Source organism: Abramis brama, assembly GCF_963993115.1.
Source record: "Abramis brama genome assembly, chromosome: 16".
Lineage (NCBI taxonomy): Eukaryota > Metazoa > Chordata > Actinopteri > Cypriniformes > Leuciscidae > Abramis > Abramis brama.
In genome coordinates, this window is record NC_139978.1 from 9,888,923 (window position 1) to 9,903,418 (window position 14,496).

At 44.1% G+C, this 14,496-nt stretch overlaps 2 protein-coding genes across 12 annotated transcripts in view; one reads left to right on the plus strand and one right to left on the minus strand.

The window, feature by feature from the left end:
* acot7 (acyl-CoA thioesterase 7) overlaps positions 1 to 14,496 on the plus strand; it is a 159,519-nt gene that overhangs the window by 102,196 nt on the left and 42,827 nt on the right. The window lies entirely within an intron of this gene.
* On the minus strand, positions 65 to 4,487 carry LOC311098231 (uncharacterized protein). Of its 2 annotated transcripts, none has more exons than XM_084138316.1 (2): positions 3,741 to 4,487; positions 65 to 3,692 (listed from the first exon to the last, which is right to left on the minus strand). In XM_084138316.1, the coding sequence occupies exon 2, from the start codon at positions 3,383 to 3,385 to the stop codon at positions 2,003 to 2,005; it is 1,383 nt and encodes a 460-aa protein (XP_083994442.1). In that variant the 5' UTR covers positions 3,386 to 3,692; positions 3,741 to 4,487; the 3' UTR covers positions 65 to 2,002. The 2 variants fall into 2 exon arrangements, with proteins under 2 accessions (XP_083994442.1, XP_083994443.1); XM_084138317.1 differs by having other exon boundaries at positions 65 to 4,079; positions 4,231 to 4,317.

Sequence of the window (14,496 nt, forward strand, 5' to 3'; positions counted from 1 at the left end):
AACAGTATTATTTTACCTTCATTTGAATTCTACTATTTTAGATGTCAAAACTAATTAGTCTAATCCTTGTGGTTTCACTCATAGTTTAAGAGTTGTTTTCAACTATTACTACAATTTTTTGGATTGGACGCTCCAAAATGGATATGTTTGTCAATCGCTCACCCTTTTTTCCTAACTTACTTTGTCCCATTTGCAGTTTAACCTTTTGCTCTAACCCATCATCGTCTGCACTTGCCTCAACGACTCTAGCTAGCCTCCATTCATTTCTGGGAACATTGTCCTCTTTGAGAATTACTACATCTCCAACGTGAACATTTCTTCTAGGCGTGTGCCACTGTTGTCTGAGGCTTATGTTGGCCAGGTATTCTTTGCACCATCTGCTCCAAAACTGTTCTGACAAGTACTGCACTCTCTTCCATCTTTTCCTAGCGTACAAATCTTCACAGACAAATTTGCCAGGAGGAGGAAGGGGCACTGAGGTCTTCATTGTGAGCAGATGATTAGGCGTCAAAGGTTCAACACTCTTTGGGTCATTTATTGTGTTAGTGGTAAGCGGACGACTATTTACAATCGACATTGCCTCATACAAAAATGTCCTTAATGAAGTGTCATCCAGTCTTCCTTTAGCTTGTGCCAGAACAGCGTTCATCACACTCCTAACAGTCCTTATCTGGCGTTCCCACACACTTCCCATGTGGCTTGCTTCAGGAACATTCATAAGGAAGTCACATTGTTTACTTGCAAGATATGTAGAGATCCTCTCTTGGTCCAGATCTTTCAAACCTTTCTCCAGCTCATTCTTAGCCCCCACGAAATTCGTGCCTTGGTCGGATCTGATCTGTCGCACGGCTCCTCTGATTACTATGAAACATCTTAAGGCATTCAGAAATGCATCGGTGGAAAGATCTTCTAGCATTTCTAAATGTACAGCCCTGGAGCTCAAGCACGTAAACAACAGTCCATACCTCTTGAATTCCTTCCGACCTTGTTTTGTGTAGAAGGGGCCAAAACAGTCAATACCAGAATACGAGAATGGAGGTGAGTATTCTCGAGTGTATACGGGTGGCAACTCGATGTACTCTTGCAGACTATAACCTCTCACTCTTAGTCCAACTGCTCTCTGACAATTCTCTATTGAAGCTCTTATCAGTCATTGTGGACAGCTTTAATTTCACAGGTTCTGTGTTTGCTTGCAGTTTGTCACAGATGTCCTGACTGATAAATGTATTACTGCTCTGCGTGTCCAGTAATGCATAAGCTAGAATTTCTGTGCTGTCCTTAGTTGCACAAGAGAGCCAAACTGGAACTATCATCGAAGTGTGATTACCTTTATCCATCTCCACACTGCATAAGCTAGTGGAAACCCTTTCATCATGAAACTTCTGGCTTTCCTCCTTGAGAGCGTTCTTCATGAAGTGGAGAGGGGTGACTCTGCTTGCAGATGTTGCAAGTAGCTCGCTTTCTACAGTTTTTGGAGACATGGCCAACTCTGAGACAACCAAAGCACATCTTGTTGTTGATAACAAACCTTTTCTTCTCCTCAAGAGGCATTGCCGCAAACCTTTCACATTTGTATATAAAATGATTTTGCTGACAACAGACACATTCTATTTGTCTCTTATCCTGAGTGACAGAAGGGCTTAGTTTGGAGCCTTTCTCTCTTTCTAATGCACTCTTTGCAATGGGTTTAACATTTTGCGCCAGAGCACTGGCCTTGAGACGTTTCTGCTCCTTCCCAGGCCTTTCATCTGCATGTTTTAAAGCAAGCAGAGAGGAAACAGGATTACATGCAATATGTGCCTCCTCTGCCACAAAGTCTGAAAACTCAGTGAAGCTTGGGTATGGCTTCTCTTCATCTAGTGCTTTAGTGACATACCTATTCCAGCGAGTTGTTATCCAGTCAGGAAGTTTCTGAAGCAATTTCTGGTTTTCTTCGCAATCGTCCAAAACCTTCAAACCATGTACATGAGGTATTGCATTTTTGCAAGAGATGAGGAAGTCACTAAACTCCCTTAATTTCAGTGATTCTTTGGGTCCAAGTTATTAAGTTATTAAGCTTTGCTCTGAACGCTCTTTGAACTACAAAGGGGTGTCCATAACGTTTGTTCAGGGCATCCCAAGCTTGTGTGTATGCATCCTCATCACTCCTATAAAACGTTCCCTCTAGTACACTAAGCGCATCTCCACTTATGTACCTTTTCAGATAGAACAACCTATGTGCTGGGCTTGTACAGTTCGTTTCGATCAAAGCTTTAAAGCAGGTGCGCCATTCTGTGAACTTGAGTGGGTCACCCGTAAACGTGAATGGCTCTGGAGCCATTGCCAGAAGTTTAGTCATTGCCAGGGATTGTTTTAGTGCTTTCACTAACAAGACCTCATCTACTTTTGTCTCTAGCTCATTTTCAGAGCAAGGTTGAGCTAAAGTTTCTTTCTTGACGCAAGAAGGGTTATTGTGGTGCAGTGGCAGCTGACTTGAAGGCATAGTGCTTTTTTCTTTAGCATCTCCTATTTCAGCATTCAATCTTGATTCCTCTTCTGCATACACAATATATTCAGCTTCCATTACTTCAAGATCTCTTTGCTCTTCCAGCATTTTTAACTTCTCTTGTTGGGCTAGTACCTCTTTTCTTTGAGCTGAGATTTCTTGTTCTCTCTTTAGCTCAGCACGTTTTGCAGCTAAGCGTGCCGCTGCTTCTGCTCTTTTTATTGACATATTACTTCCATGCTGACTATCTCTTTCAGCTCTCGGCACAGTTGAACCATAAATTGACCTGGCGTCATCTCTTTGCAGTAACTGAGTGAGTGTTTCTTTTACAGCTTCAGCATCAAACTCCTTTATGCCAACTTCTGCGCAACGTCCTTTCAGTAGTGCAGTTATTTCACTAGTAACTGAAGTGCAGCTATCCATTCTCCTCCTTATATCTTGAGATGGGACGTTCAGTGCACGAATACTCTCATATATTTGTTTTAACTCTGCTTCACGTTTCTCTGATGTCACCATCATATCATCTAACTCGGTTTTAGAGCACTCTTCTTTCAGCTTGGATCTGATGAACTGAGCTTCAGCTTTGAAGTTTAAGTACGTGAACAAAAACTTCCGTTCTCTTCTTGCTAATTCGTCATGTCTCAACTCAAGCATTTTTTCTGTTGGATGCCTTTCTCTTTCTGATCGCCTAACTGCCTGCTCAACTCGTGATGATGATTCCTGGAATCTCGTCTTATTAACTTCCAGATCTGCATTAATTTCAGCTAAGCGTTCTTCATATTTTTCTCTGTCAGTGGCATCAATCTCAGTTTCTAATTTCCCCTCTAATTGTGCCTTTTCTTCTTCAAGACCTTGAATCACTTGGTCTAAGACACAGCTCTCTGATCTATCTTGATCCATGTTGGTAACTTGCTTTAAACTATACTATTATTCAGCTTTTAAACCCTGATAACAAGCGTAATACCATGAGGAAATTGCACAATGTCAATTATTAAACAAGTTACACACTACCAACTTAACTTGAAAGGTATCAAAAGCAAACATTTGTTAAAATCATTTGCTAACTATTTTAACTTGAATAAATGTTATTCAACCAAGAAATGAAAATTCAAGCTGAAAAGATACAGTCTGACCTGCAAATCCAAAGGTAGCAACTCTTATTGAAAGCTGAATTGTCCAAAAACATCGCAACGTTGCCGCCTTGTGGCTGTCATTCGTCACTGCAGCATTATCGTCTTGCATTGCCCTTCCGCACAGCAAAGAATGCAGTCACGCGAAACGCAATAGAGTTTGAATGCGACAAAATCGCGTAGAATGGCGGCGTCCTCACTTTACCCAATAGCTGCAGTTTTCCACCGAGGTCGACTGGACTATGCTCTTCACATCGAGGTCTGGCAGACTTTCCTTTTCCACGATGAACTCTTGCACTCTTCCAGGGGAATGTAAACAGACGTTTTTTCACTATAACGGCTCCTGAATGTTTTTCCAGATCAGAAAAATCACGCTTCAACTGATGCCTTCGATCTTTTAATGTCTTCCTTTCAGGAATCAGGATATTCCATATCACAAAAATCGAATGGACACCGTGAAAAAACTGAAAAATAAACCAAAATTACAATCAAATTTGTTGAAGCGATTCTACCATGACATCGCTCAAAACATATCCCATTAAAACTGAAATCAATGTACACAGTAGCCTACATCAAATTATAAATAAACAATAACCAAAATACATACAAACATACCGTGTGCTTTCCAATCGGGACTCAGGAGACATCAGTAGACAATTTTTTGCTCAAACACTCTTCCTATTTTACCTCTTTCGATTTGTGTGCGACACCTCGTGTTTCTCTCTTATCTTTTTTCTTTTTCCTTTTCCGGTGAGCACGCAAAAAATAAAATCACATGACCAATACGTCTTATGTTACTCCTTTTCCCAGTAGGTGTCACTATTACCAAACTTATCATGTAGATCAATACAATTTTCACATAAGTATTACACAAAATGTATAAAACAAAACAAACAAACCAAAAACCTTTCAAAGGTGAAAAAATATCTGTGACAGCTACAGACATTTAAATTGTTAGTTTTATCTTATTTGTCATTGCTCTTTTTCTACTTAATGTTGTTATGTTATGGATGAGTTAAATTTATTTACAGCACATGCTGTTTTATTGATCATTGGAAACTCTGCTGTTTGCTTGCACTTATGCTTAGTTTCATACCATGTAAAGAAAACTTCGCTTTTCATGCTTAGTTTAAAACTTCATGTAAAGAAAACTTCGCCAACCAAACGTTTGCCAATACTTTGTGTATGACATCAAAGTACTGCCAAAGCACCGAATCCCTGTCATGTTACTTCAATATCATACAGTATGCTCAGCATGAAGTCGAGCACACATACAGTATTGTCGTCAGTATGGCCTACATGAAACACGACTGCCATCTACAGGTTTTAGTATTTCCTGCGTCCAACACCTAATCCCCCTTCTGCAGGATCCCGCAGAATTTCAGAAGTGCTCGCGGCATTCTTCTCACTGAGACGCGCATTTTTAAAGGCCACATCTGTATGTGTATATATGGTAACACTTTACAATAAGGTTCCTTTATTAAACATTAGTAAATGTATTAACTAACATGAACTAACAATGAGCAATACATTTACTACTGTTTTTGTTAATCTTTGTTAATGTTAGATAATCAAAATAAAGCTATTCATTGTTTGTTCATGTTAGTTCACAGTGCATTACCTAATGTTAACAAGATTTTAATAAAGTATTAGTAAATGTTGAAATTAACATTAACAAAGATGAACAAATGCTGTATAAGTGCAGTTCATTATTAGTTAATGTTAACTAATGTAGTTAACTAATGAACCTTATTGTAAAGTGTTACTGTATATATTTATACTCTCATATATATATATATACTCTCAGTCCTGACTGCTGACTGATATATATATATATATATACAGTGAGGAAAATAAGTATTTGAACACCCTGCTATTTTGCAAGTTCTCCCACTTAGAAATCATGGAGGGGTCTGAAATTGTCATCGTAGGTGCATGTCCTCTGTGAGAGACATAATCTAAAAAAAAAAATCCAGAAATCACAATGTATGATTTTCTAACTATTTATTTGTATGATACAGCTGCAAATAAGTATTTGAACACCTGAGAAAATCAATGTTAATATTTGGTACAGTAGCCTTTGTTTGCAATTACAGAGGTCAAACGTTTCCTGTAGTTTTTCACCAGGTTTGCACACACTGCAGGAGGGATTTTGGCCCACTCCTCCACACAGATCTTCTCTAGATCAGTCAGGTTTCTGGGCTGTCGCTGAGAAACACGGAGTTTGAGCTCCCTCCAAAGATTCTCTATTGGGTTTAGGTCTGGAGACTGGCTAGGCTACGCCAGAACCTTGATATGCTTCTTACAGAGCCACTCCTTGGTTATCCTGGCTGTGTGCTTCGGGTCATTGTCATGTTGGAAGACCCAGCCTCGACCCATCTTCAATGCTCTAACTGAGGGAAGGAGGTTGTTCCCCAAAATCTCACAATACATGGCCCCGGTCATCCTCTCCTTAATACAGTGCCTTGACATGTGCTGGTTTAAGCAGGGGAACCTTCCGTGCCATGCATGATTTCAAACCATGACGTCTTAGTGTATTACCAACAGTAACCTTGGAAACGGTGGTCCCAGCTCTTTTCAGGTCATTGACCAGCTCCTCCCGTGTAGTTCTGGGCTGATTTCTCACCTTTCTTAGGATCATTGAGACCCCACGAGGTGAGATCTTGCATGGAGCCCCATTCCGAGGGAGATTGACAGTCATGTTTAGCTTCTTCCATTTTCTAATGATTGCTCCAGCAGTGGACCTTTTTTCACCAAGCTGCTTGGCAATTTCCCCATAGCACTTTCCAGCCTTGTGGAGGTGTACAATTTTGTCTCTAGTGTCTTTGGACAGCTCTTTGGTCTTGGCCATGTTAGTAGTTGGATTCTTACTGATTGTATGGGGTGGACAGGTGTCTTTATGCAGCTAACGACCTCAAACAGGTGCATCTAATTTAGGATAATAAATGGAGTGGAGGTGGACATTTTAAAGGCAGACTAACAGGTCTTTGAGGGTCAGAATTCTAGCTGATAGACAGGTGTTCAAATACTTATTTGCAGCTGTATCATACAAATAAATAGTTAAAAAAATCATATATTGTGATTTATGGTTTTTTTTTTTTTTGATTGTGTCTCTCACAGTGGACATGCACCTACGATGACAATTTCAGACCCCTCCATGATTTCCAAGTGGGAGAACTTGCAAAATAGCAGGGTGTTCAAATACTTATTTTCCTCACTGTATATACATATATGAGCGCATATATATATATATATATATATATATATACACTCACCTAAAGGATTATTAGGAACACCATACTAATACTGTGTTTGACCCCCTTTCGCCTTCAGAACTGCCTTAATTCTACGTGGCATTGATTCAACAAGGTGCTGAAAGCATTCTTTAGAAATGTTGGCCCATATTGATAGGATAGCATCTTGCAGTTGATGGAGATTTGTGGGATGCACATCCAGGGCACGAAGCTCCCGTTCCACCACATCCCAAATATGCTCTATTGGGTTGAGATCTGGTGACTGTGGGGGCCATTTTAGTACAGTGAACTCATTGTCATGTTCAAGAAACCAATTTGAAATGATTCGAGCTTTGTGACATGGTGCATTATCCTGCTGGAAGTAGCCATCAGAGGATGGTACATGGTGGTCATAAAGGGATGGACATGGTCAGAAACAATGCTCAGGTAGGCCGTGGCATTTAAACGATGCCCAATTGGCACTAAGGGGCCTAAAGTGTGCCAAGAAAACATCTCCCACACCATTACACCACCACCACCAGCCTGCACAGTGGTAACAAGGCATGATGGATCCATGTTCTCATTCTGTTTACGCCAAATTCTGACTCTACCATCTGAATGTGTCAACAGAAATCGAGACTCATCAGACCAGGCAACATTTTTCCAGTCTTCATCTGTCCAATTTTGGTGAGCTCGTGCAAATTGTAGCCTCTTTTTCCTATTTGTAGTGGAGATGAGTGGTACCCGGTGGGGTCTTCTGCTGTTGTAGCCCATCCGCCACAAGGTTGTGCGTGTTGTGGCTTCACAAATGCTTTGTTGCATACCGCGGTTGTAACGAGTGGTTATTTCAGTCAAAGTTGCTCTTCTATCAGCTTGAATCAGTCGGCCCATTCTCCTCTGACCTCCTCTGGCATTTTCACCCACAGGACTGCCGCATACTGGATGTTTTTCCCTTTTCACACCATTCTTTGTAAACCCTAGAAATGGTTGTGCGTGAAAATCCCAGTAACTGAGCAAATTGTGAAATACTCAGACCGGCCCGTCTGGCACCAACAACCATGCCATGCTCAAAATTGCTTAAATCACCTTTCTTTCCCATTCTGACATTCAGTTTGGAGTTCAGGAGATTGTCTTGACCAGGACCACACCCCTAAATGCATTGAAGCAACTGCCATGTGATTGGTTTATTAGATAATTGCATTAATGAGAAATTGAACAGGTGTTCCTAATAATCCTTTCGGTGAGTGTATGTATATATATATATAACGAGTGCATCCCCTTTTCACAGACATCAGTGGAAAATTTGTAGGCCAGACATCACTTTTGAGATAATTACTACAAATGTATTAATTATACTGCTGCACATTACTCTATTAGATCTTATTGCATTCCAAGTCAGATGTGGGTATTCATTGCCTGATGTCCGGAACATACTTTCTTTGGAACATACTTTTTTTTTCTTTTTTGAAGTGGCATTCTGTTGCACTTTCAGAAATTCTAAATTTGTGAGTGAATAGAACATAACATTAGAGCAATATATCAGCATAATATGGCAACTTAAACTTATTGTTTACTGTTAGGACAGATTTTTAGAACATTTGTTTTGTAATGTTATCATTTTTTGAGTAAAGTGCTGACAACATTCAGTAGTATAATTAGACAAGTTATGTACTGTACTTTATGTGACATAGAATGATATGGAGCTTATAATAATATTATATTATAATAATATAATATTAATAGTAGAAAAAATAGAAAACTGCTTGAATATTAGAGTTACTAATATTCTAATAATAGTCTTCTGCTGCTGCAGTTGCACGTTTATTGCAACTACGTAGTAAAAATGTATATAGGCTACATTTCATCTTTTTCTCATCAAACAACCAGACTAACCAATGGCTCAACACAACCCGCACCGGGTAAGAGCCTAGACAGGGCTTGCTTCTGTGTAGATATAAATTCACCTACACTTTGCATCAGCTGGGTATGGCAGGGTAGGCTAAATGACAGCTGTCATACCCTGCATGGTTGCCCAGTAAGTAAGTAAGTAAAAAAAAAAAAAAATTAAGATATAAATCAATATAATTAGTAGTAAATTAAATATTTTAAACACTAATACAAAAAGGAAAGAATAATGCATTGACTTGGGTATATAATAGGCCTAACGTTCACGCATGAACTGTCATTCAGACTGACTATCAGAGATGGTAAAATACATAATCTTCTGAGTTTTATGATGTAGGCCTTGTGTTTTTTTATATCTCAAAAGGATGCGCTTTGTGCATTCTCTGACATTACATTTATTTATTTCATTAATATTGAGTATCAGTTGATGTCAAACAAAATGGTGTGTTATTTTCTCTGCCAACTAAACTTCCAAAGCTAAGTCATTGTGCGTTTTCTCCGCGCTGTCCAGTGCGACCTGCAGCTTTTCCACACAGATTTTGAGAGTTGGCCAGCTAAACAAAATAGACCAAAGAAGTAGACTAATGGCTAGTGTCCGGGAGATACGAGGTACAAAAATAAACACTTATATATATTTAGCCTAGCCTATATTTCTAGGTTAGTTAGCCATAAGTGAATTTGTCTACAACAAAATAAAGGACCCCCTAATAATAACAGTGATTAAGCCCAAAATTAATGTGGGTGGGGATAATGAACACAATCTGTTTATTTTTTTGTTGCCCAAATGGTCTCCACTCTATGCATTTTGTAATAATACAGCAAAAAAATTTAACTGACCGTATTTGCCAGAAAATAAGTTGCATGCACCTGAGTGTAAGTGTACATGTCACACCGGGTCATGAGGAGAGAGAAACATGCACGCTCGTCACATTGTCGTAAAAACATCTCGGTACAGCAATAATGGGTAGGGGAATACATCTCCATTCCCTTCTTCAGGGAACGAGGGTTACATACGTAACCGAGACGTTCCCTTTCAGTTGCTCACGTTCAATGTAGTCAACGTGTCGACTGATTGGGATCCTATTAAAACGCCACTAGTGCTGCCACCTTCCAACTACAAAAGCCTCCTGATCTTCCCGCATATTGAGGCGGATATAGGACAGGGCTTAGGCCAGGAAAGTCACTGCTGTTCCACAGGACCACTGGAAAAGCGTACCTTTCGTTGGAAGGCATACGCTGCGGAAGCCACATCCTACCCGAAGGAGGTAACATGTGGAGAATACACATATGGACTGAGCGAACTTAGCGGGCAGTACAACATATGGCATGTCACTGAGGTGGCTCCAGCCGATAACAGGGGGGAGACGCAACCGTTCAGTTACGGCAGAGCAGGCTCTGCCAAGGGAAGACACGGGCTTGCCGCAGGGAGTCAAACAGTGTAAGAATACACAAATGGGATCGCCGTAGGGATCACAACATATGGACCCCACCTAACACAAGTTACACAAGCATACAAGTGATAGGTCTAGCATCGGACGCTCCACCAAGTCCAACACCGAAGGGGTGAGGAGGAACTCAACAGGGTTCGGAAGATGGAAAAAAGCAAAAAAGGCGCACTTATCCAGTCCATAGGATGAGAATGGCGCAGCAAGCCGACACTGCAAACTGGGCTAAGGTGAAGCTGGCTTCGTGTGAAGGAAGCCCACGGAAAGCAACTGGCTCGACACATAGGGTAATTTCCTAGCAAATGTGCTGGTGTCGCCCAGCCCACAGCTCTTAATCTGTCAGCGAGGCACTCGTGTCAACACCCAGGAAGGAGCTACACTCTCTTTTTGGAGGAGCTCACTACCCAGGTGGGCACGGTGCATCTTAGGAAAAACTCACCAAGATGATGGCAAACACTAATTTTTTAGTGGGCCAACCTCTGCATGGAAACCATCTCCCTTCTGCTGGTTTCCAAAACAGACGAGAGCTGGAGAGGTCCTGAGACTTTGCATTGTGTCCTGAATAATCGCAAGGCGGGAGGAACAGAGAAAAGTCAGGGCTGGGTCTGCCTCCTCCGGGGCAGTGCTTGCCGGCTCACCACCTGGTCCCCTGTTAAGGGAGAGGTAGGAACCTTGGGCACATATCCAGGCCGGGGTCTCATAATAGTGAGAGTTCGCCGGCCCGAATCCAGGCACGATTCGTTGACCGAAAATGTGTGCAGGCCCCCTACCATCTTGATAGAGCAAGCAAGCAGGATAACTGTTTCTTTAAAAACAGAATTTTTAACTCAACTGCCTGCAGTGCTCCGGGGAGGTCTCAAAGTGCAGTAGCACTGGAGATAGATCCCAAGAAGGTATAGAGGGGGCGCAAGGAAGATTAATCTCCTAGCACCACTCAGGATCCTGACGATCAAGTCGTATTTCCTATATCTCTATTGCATCATGATGTGCGTTAATATATAATTTTGAGGGTGGAGCAGAACAGCCATGCTCCGACCCATCTTCTGCAGGAAGGAAGCACAGAAGTGATCAAACACTCTCGGGGGTTTGAGAAGAACACCAACAACGTACAGGTTCTACTTCAGATCGTAAGCAAGCCTCATTTTTCTAGAGGGAGCTCTCGCAGAAGTGATAGTGTCTACGTTCTTTTAGAGGTAGATAGCTGAACCACCACAATGGAACCTGGATTTCTCAGGTTCAGTGCGGGTGCCAACGGTGCCCCATCCCTGAGAAGTCTCAGAGGAATGAGTCAGGAAGGCTGTCTGGGGAATGAGGTCCTAGTTGGGCCATTACAGGGCAACTAAAAGAACCTTCTCCTTCTTCTACCTGACTTAACACAGTGATGTGCAAGAGGGCTCACTGGGGAATTAACGCATTCTGCGTAGGCGCCGGCGTCAGCTGTAAGTCGGTGTCTCTGTTTTTAAGGGAGTAAACAACTGGCAAGGGGACAAGATCAGAGCGGCAACAGATGTAACTGTGCGGCCCCGAAGATCTCCACTCTCTTTGGCAGCAGGCTGTCGTGAGGCCACCTGGGTGACACGATTGAGCAGGCCGGAATTTAAGGTGGAAGAAGTGACCTCAGAAGCTTCTGACTCCATAGGTGGAGGTGGAAACCAGTTATATGAGGCTGCGTCTACCATATGCCCCTGGAGCCTCTGAAGGTTATTCAGTGGGACCCTTTCTCACTTCTAAGCACCGACCGGACACGTTCCAGTTGAGAAACGTGTAAACCAAGTCCACCTCCAACCTGGAAAAAGGCTCCTCAGTCCGTGGACGAGTTACTCTTCTCCAGTTGACCTGAAGACCCAACTGGCTATGTAGCACTCGTAGGGAGGGACTTGTACTGAGACTTTGACCCCTCAACGCAAGGCTCTGTGTTTGCGGAGGAGTGGATATCTGAAGTACGCGTCCTTCAGGTCCCACTCTGCAGACCATTCACGGGGATGAGCATTAGTAATGCTTACTGTGTAGTAACTTGAACGGAGGCTTGAAAAAGGGCCCGAATCAAGCACACAGATCCCTGATGGTCTAACTCACTATAGTTTTTACAATGAAGAACAGGCCTCACTTAGAAGCCTATCTTCATATCGGCTGGAGGAACGGCTCGATCACAACCTTTGCCAGTAGGAAGCGACGACCGCACACACGGCAGACACAATTCGGAACACTGATGTGTAACAAATAGTGCTGTACATGGGCGAGTGCCAGACGAACTGAATCGTCTTAGCCGAGTCTGATGATACAAGAACTGGCTGAGTCGGTCGGGAACACCTTCCAGTGCTACAACGGACCAACACAGGGGGCCCAAGGTATCAAAGATGTACTCAGGGTGAGGCAGCGGGCTAGAGAACAGGGACCCAGCTCGGAAGGCCCGAAGGCGGCCCAAAGCAGGGTCTGAGTGATTAACAGCTGTCTAGCTGGCAGAGTAGCGGCAGAGAGTGCGTGAAAAGGCGTGACCGGGTCCTCGAACGCACTCAATGCCAGCTAATGAAGCCAAGTCTGTTGGAACAGGGGAACCGCTGGATCATCCAGGAGCACCATGTAGTGCTACCACTGAGCGATGCAGAGGAACCACGGATACCACAGACTTCAGGCAACAAACGGGGACCCAGCTCGAAAGGCCCGAAGGAGGCCCGAGACAGGGTCTGAGTGTGTAGTGTGACTCTTACCTGTCTTCTAGATGACCTCAGGGAGTGCGTGAGAAGGTGAAACCGGGTCCTCGAACCGCACCCAACTGTCGGCTGGCGAAGCAAGAGGTAGCAGTCTAAACCTCTATGGACTCAGGAACAGAGGAAATTGCTCTTTCTTTGAAAATGTAGGAGCCGCTTTTATGGGAGCCAGCGGCGGAACAGACATACACAAACAAAGACTCCTCCCTGTCCTCCCTGTCCTCCCTGTCCTCCACCGGGGGGAGGGAGTGGATCGGTGACCATCTCCAAGAGCTCTCTACTCCATCCCTGAGCGGCCCGCTTCAGGAACGCTTGTGCTTACCACCTGACTTACTACCTGGCTTGGCAGCGCCTGGAGCGGGCGGGGCGCCCCGTCTGCGACCGGGTCCACTCTAAGATCTGGGTGGAGGCTGCTGCGATGACTCAGCAGGACTAGAGGCGGAGGCAGACGGACGCCCTCGGCAACGAGCAGGCGTAGGATCTGCCCAGGGTGAACAGCAGTGGAGGCAGCAGCGGGCCACCGGGGCAGGATGTGCCGGATGGCCTCCGTCTGCTTTTGGACAGCAGAGAACTGTTGGGCAAAGTTCTCCACCGTGTCGTCGAATAACCCAACCTGAGAAATGGGGGAGTCCAGGAACCGAACCTTGTCCGCTTCCCTCATATCTGCCAGGTTGAGCCAGAGATGGCGCTCTTGGACCACCAACGTGGATATCGCCAGACCTGCAACCTTCGTACCCCGGAGGGCGGAAGTCATTTGCAGTGCTGAGCTCACCCATGAGCTTATGGTCTGAGCTACTCGAAGCAATGCCATAGCATGCAGGGAAGATGCAGCTTGCCCACAGGCTTTGTAAGCTTTTCCTAAGGACGGATGAAAACTTACAGGTCTTAGAGGGGAGACGAGGATCCCCCTTCCATGAGGTAGCAGTCACTGGACACAGTTGCATCGTGACAGACTGCTCCACTGGAGGGATAGCCTCGTAACCCTTAGCCGCACCTCCATCAAGGGTAGTGAGGGAGGAGGAACTACTAAGGCGGTTTCTGGCAGAGAAAGGTGCCGTCCACAACCTAGTCAGCTCCTCATGCACTTCAGGGAAGAAAGGTACTGGGGCAGCGGGCTGAGAACCCCGTCCTGAGAAACAAATCATCCAACCGAGACGGTTCGGGACACGGTGGAGAATTCCAGACGAGCCCTACCGCCTCGGCGGCCCTCTTCTGCATAGCTGTCATCTCAGGATCTGGCTCGGGCAGCTCTGCTCTCCCAGAGGGAGGCAACGGAGCCGAGTCATCATCTCCAGAGCAGAGCTCTCCCTCCGATGCTGCGATGGACATCCTGTCCTCTGGAGGGGCCCCGAACGAAATGGCTGGTCGGTCCACTACAGAGGGACCAGCAGGTTCCTCGAAAATGACGCAAACACACCCATGTTGCTCTTTCAGGAAATGGGACCAATCACCAGTGCCGGAGCACACAGGGGGACAACCGAGGCAACACTTTACAGTGAAGCACTCACTACTTCCACCCTCAACCGGCCGTCAACAAAACACTCTTAAAAGAAAAGCTGTTAAAACAGCAGTTGAGAGCTTCCGTAGCTC

Bases quoted from the DNA above. Each gene is read 5' to 3' on its own strand.
- LOC311098231 (XM_084138316.1), bottom strand. From the start codon at position 3,385: ATGGATCAAGATAGATCAGAGAGCTGTGTCTTAGACCAAGTGATTCAA.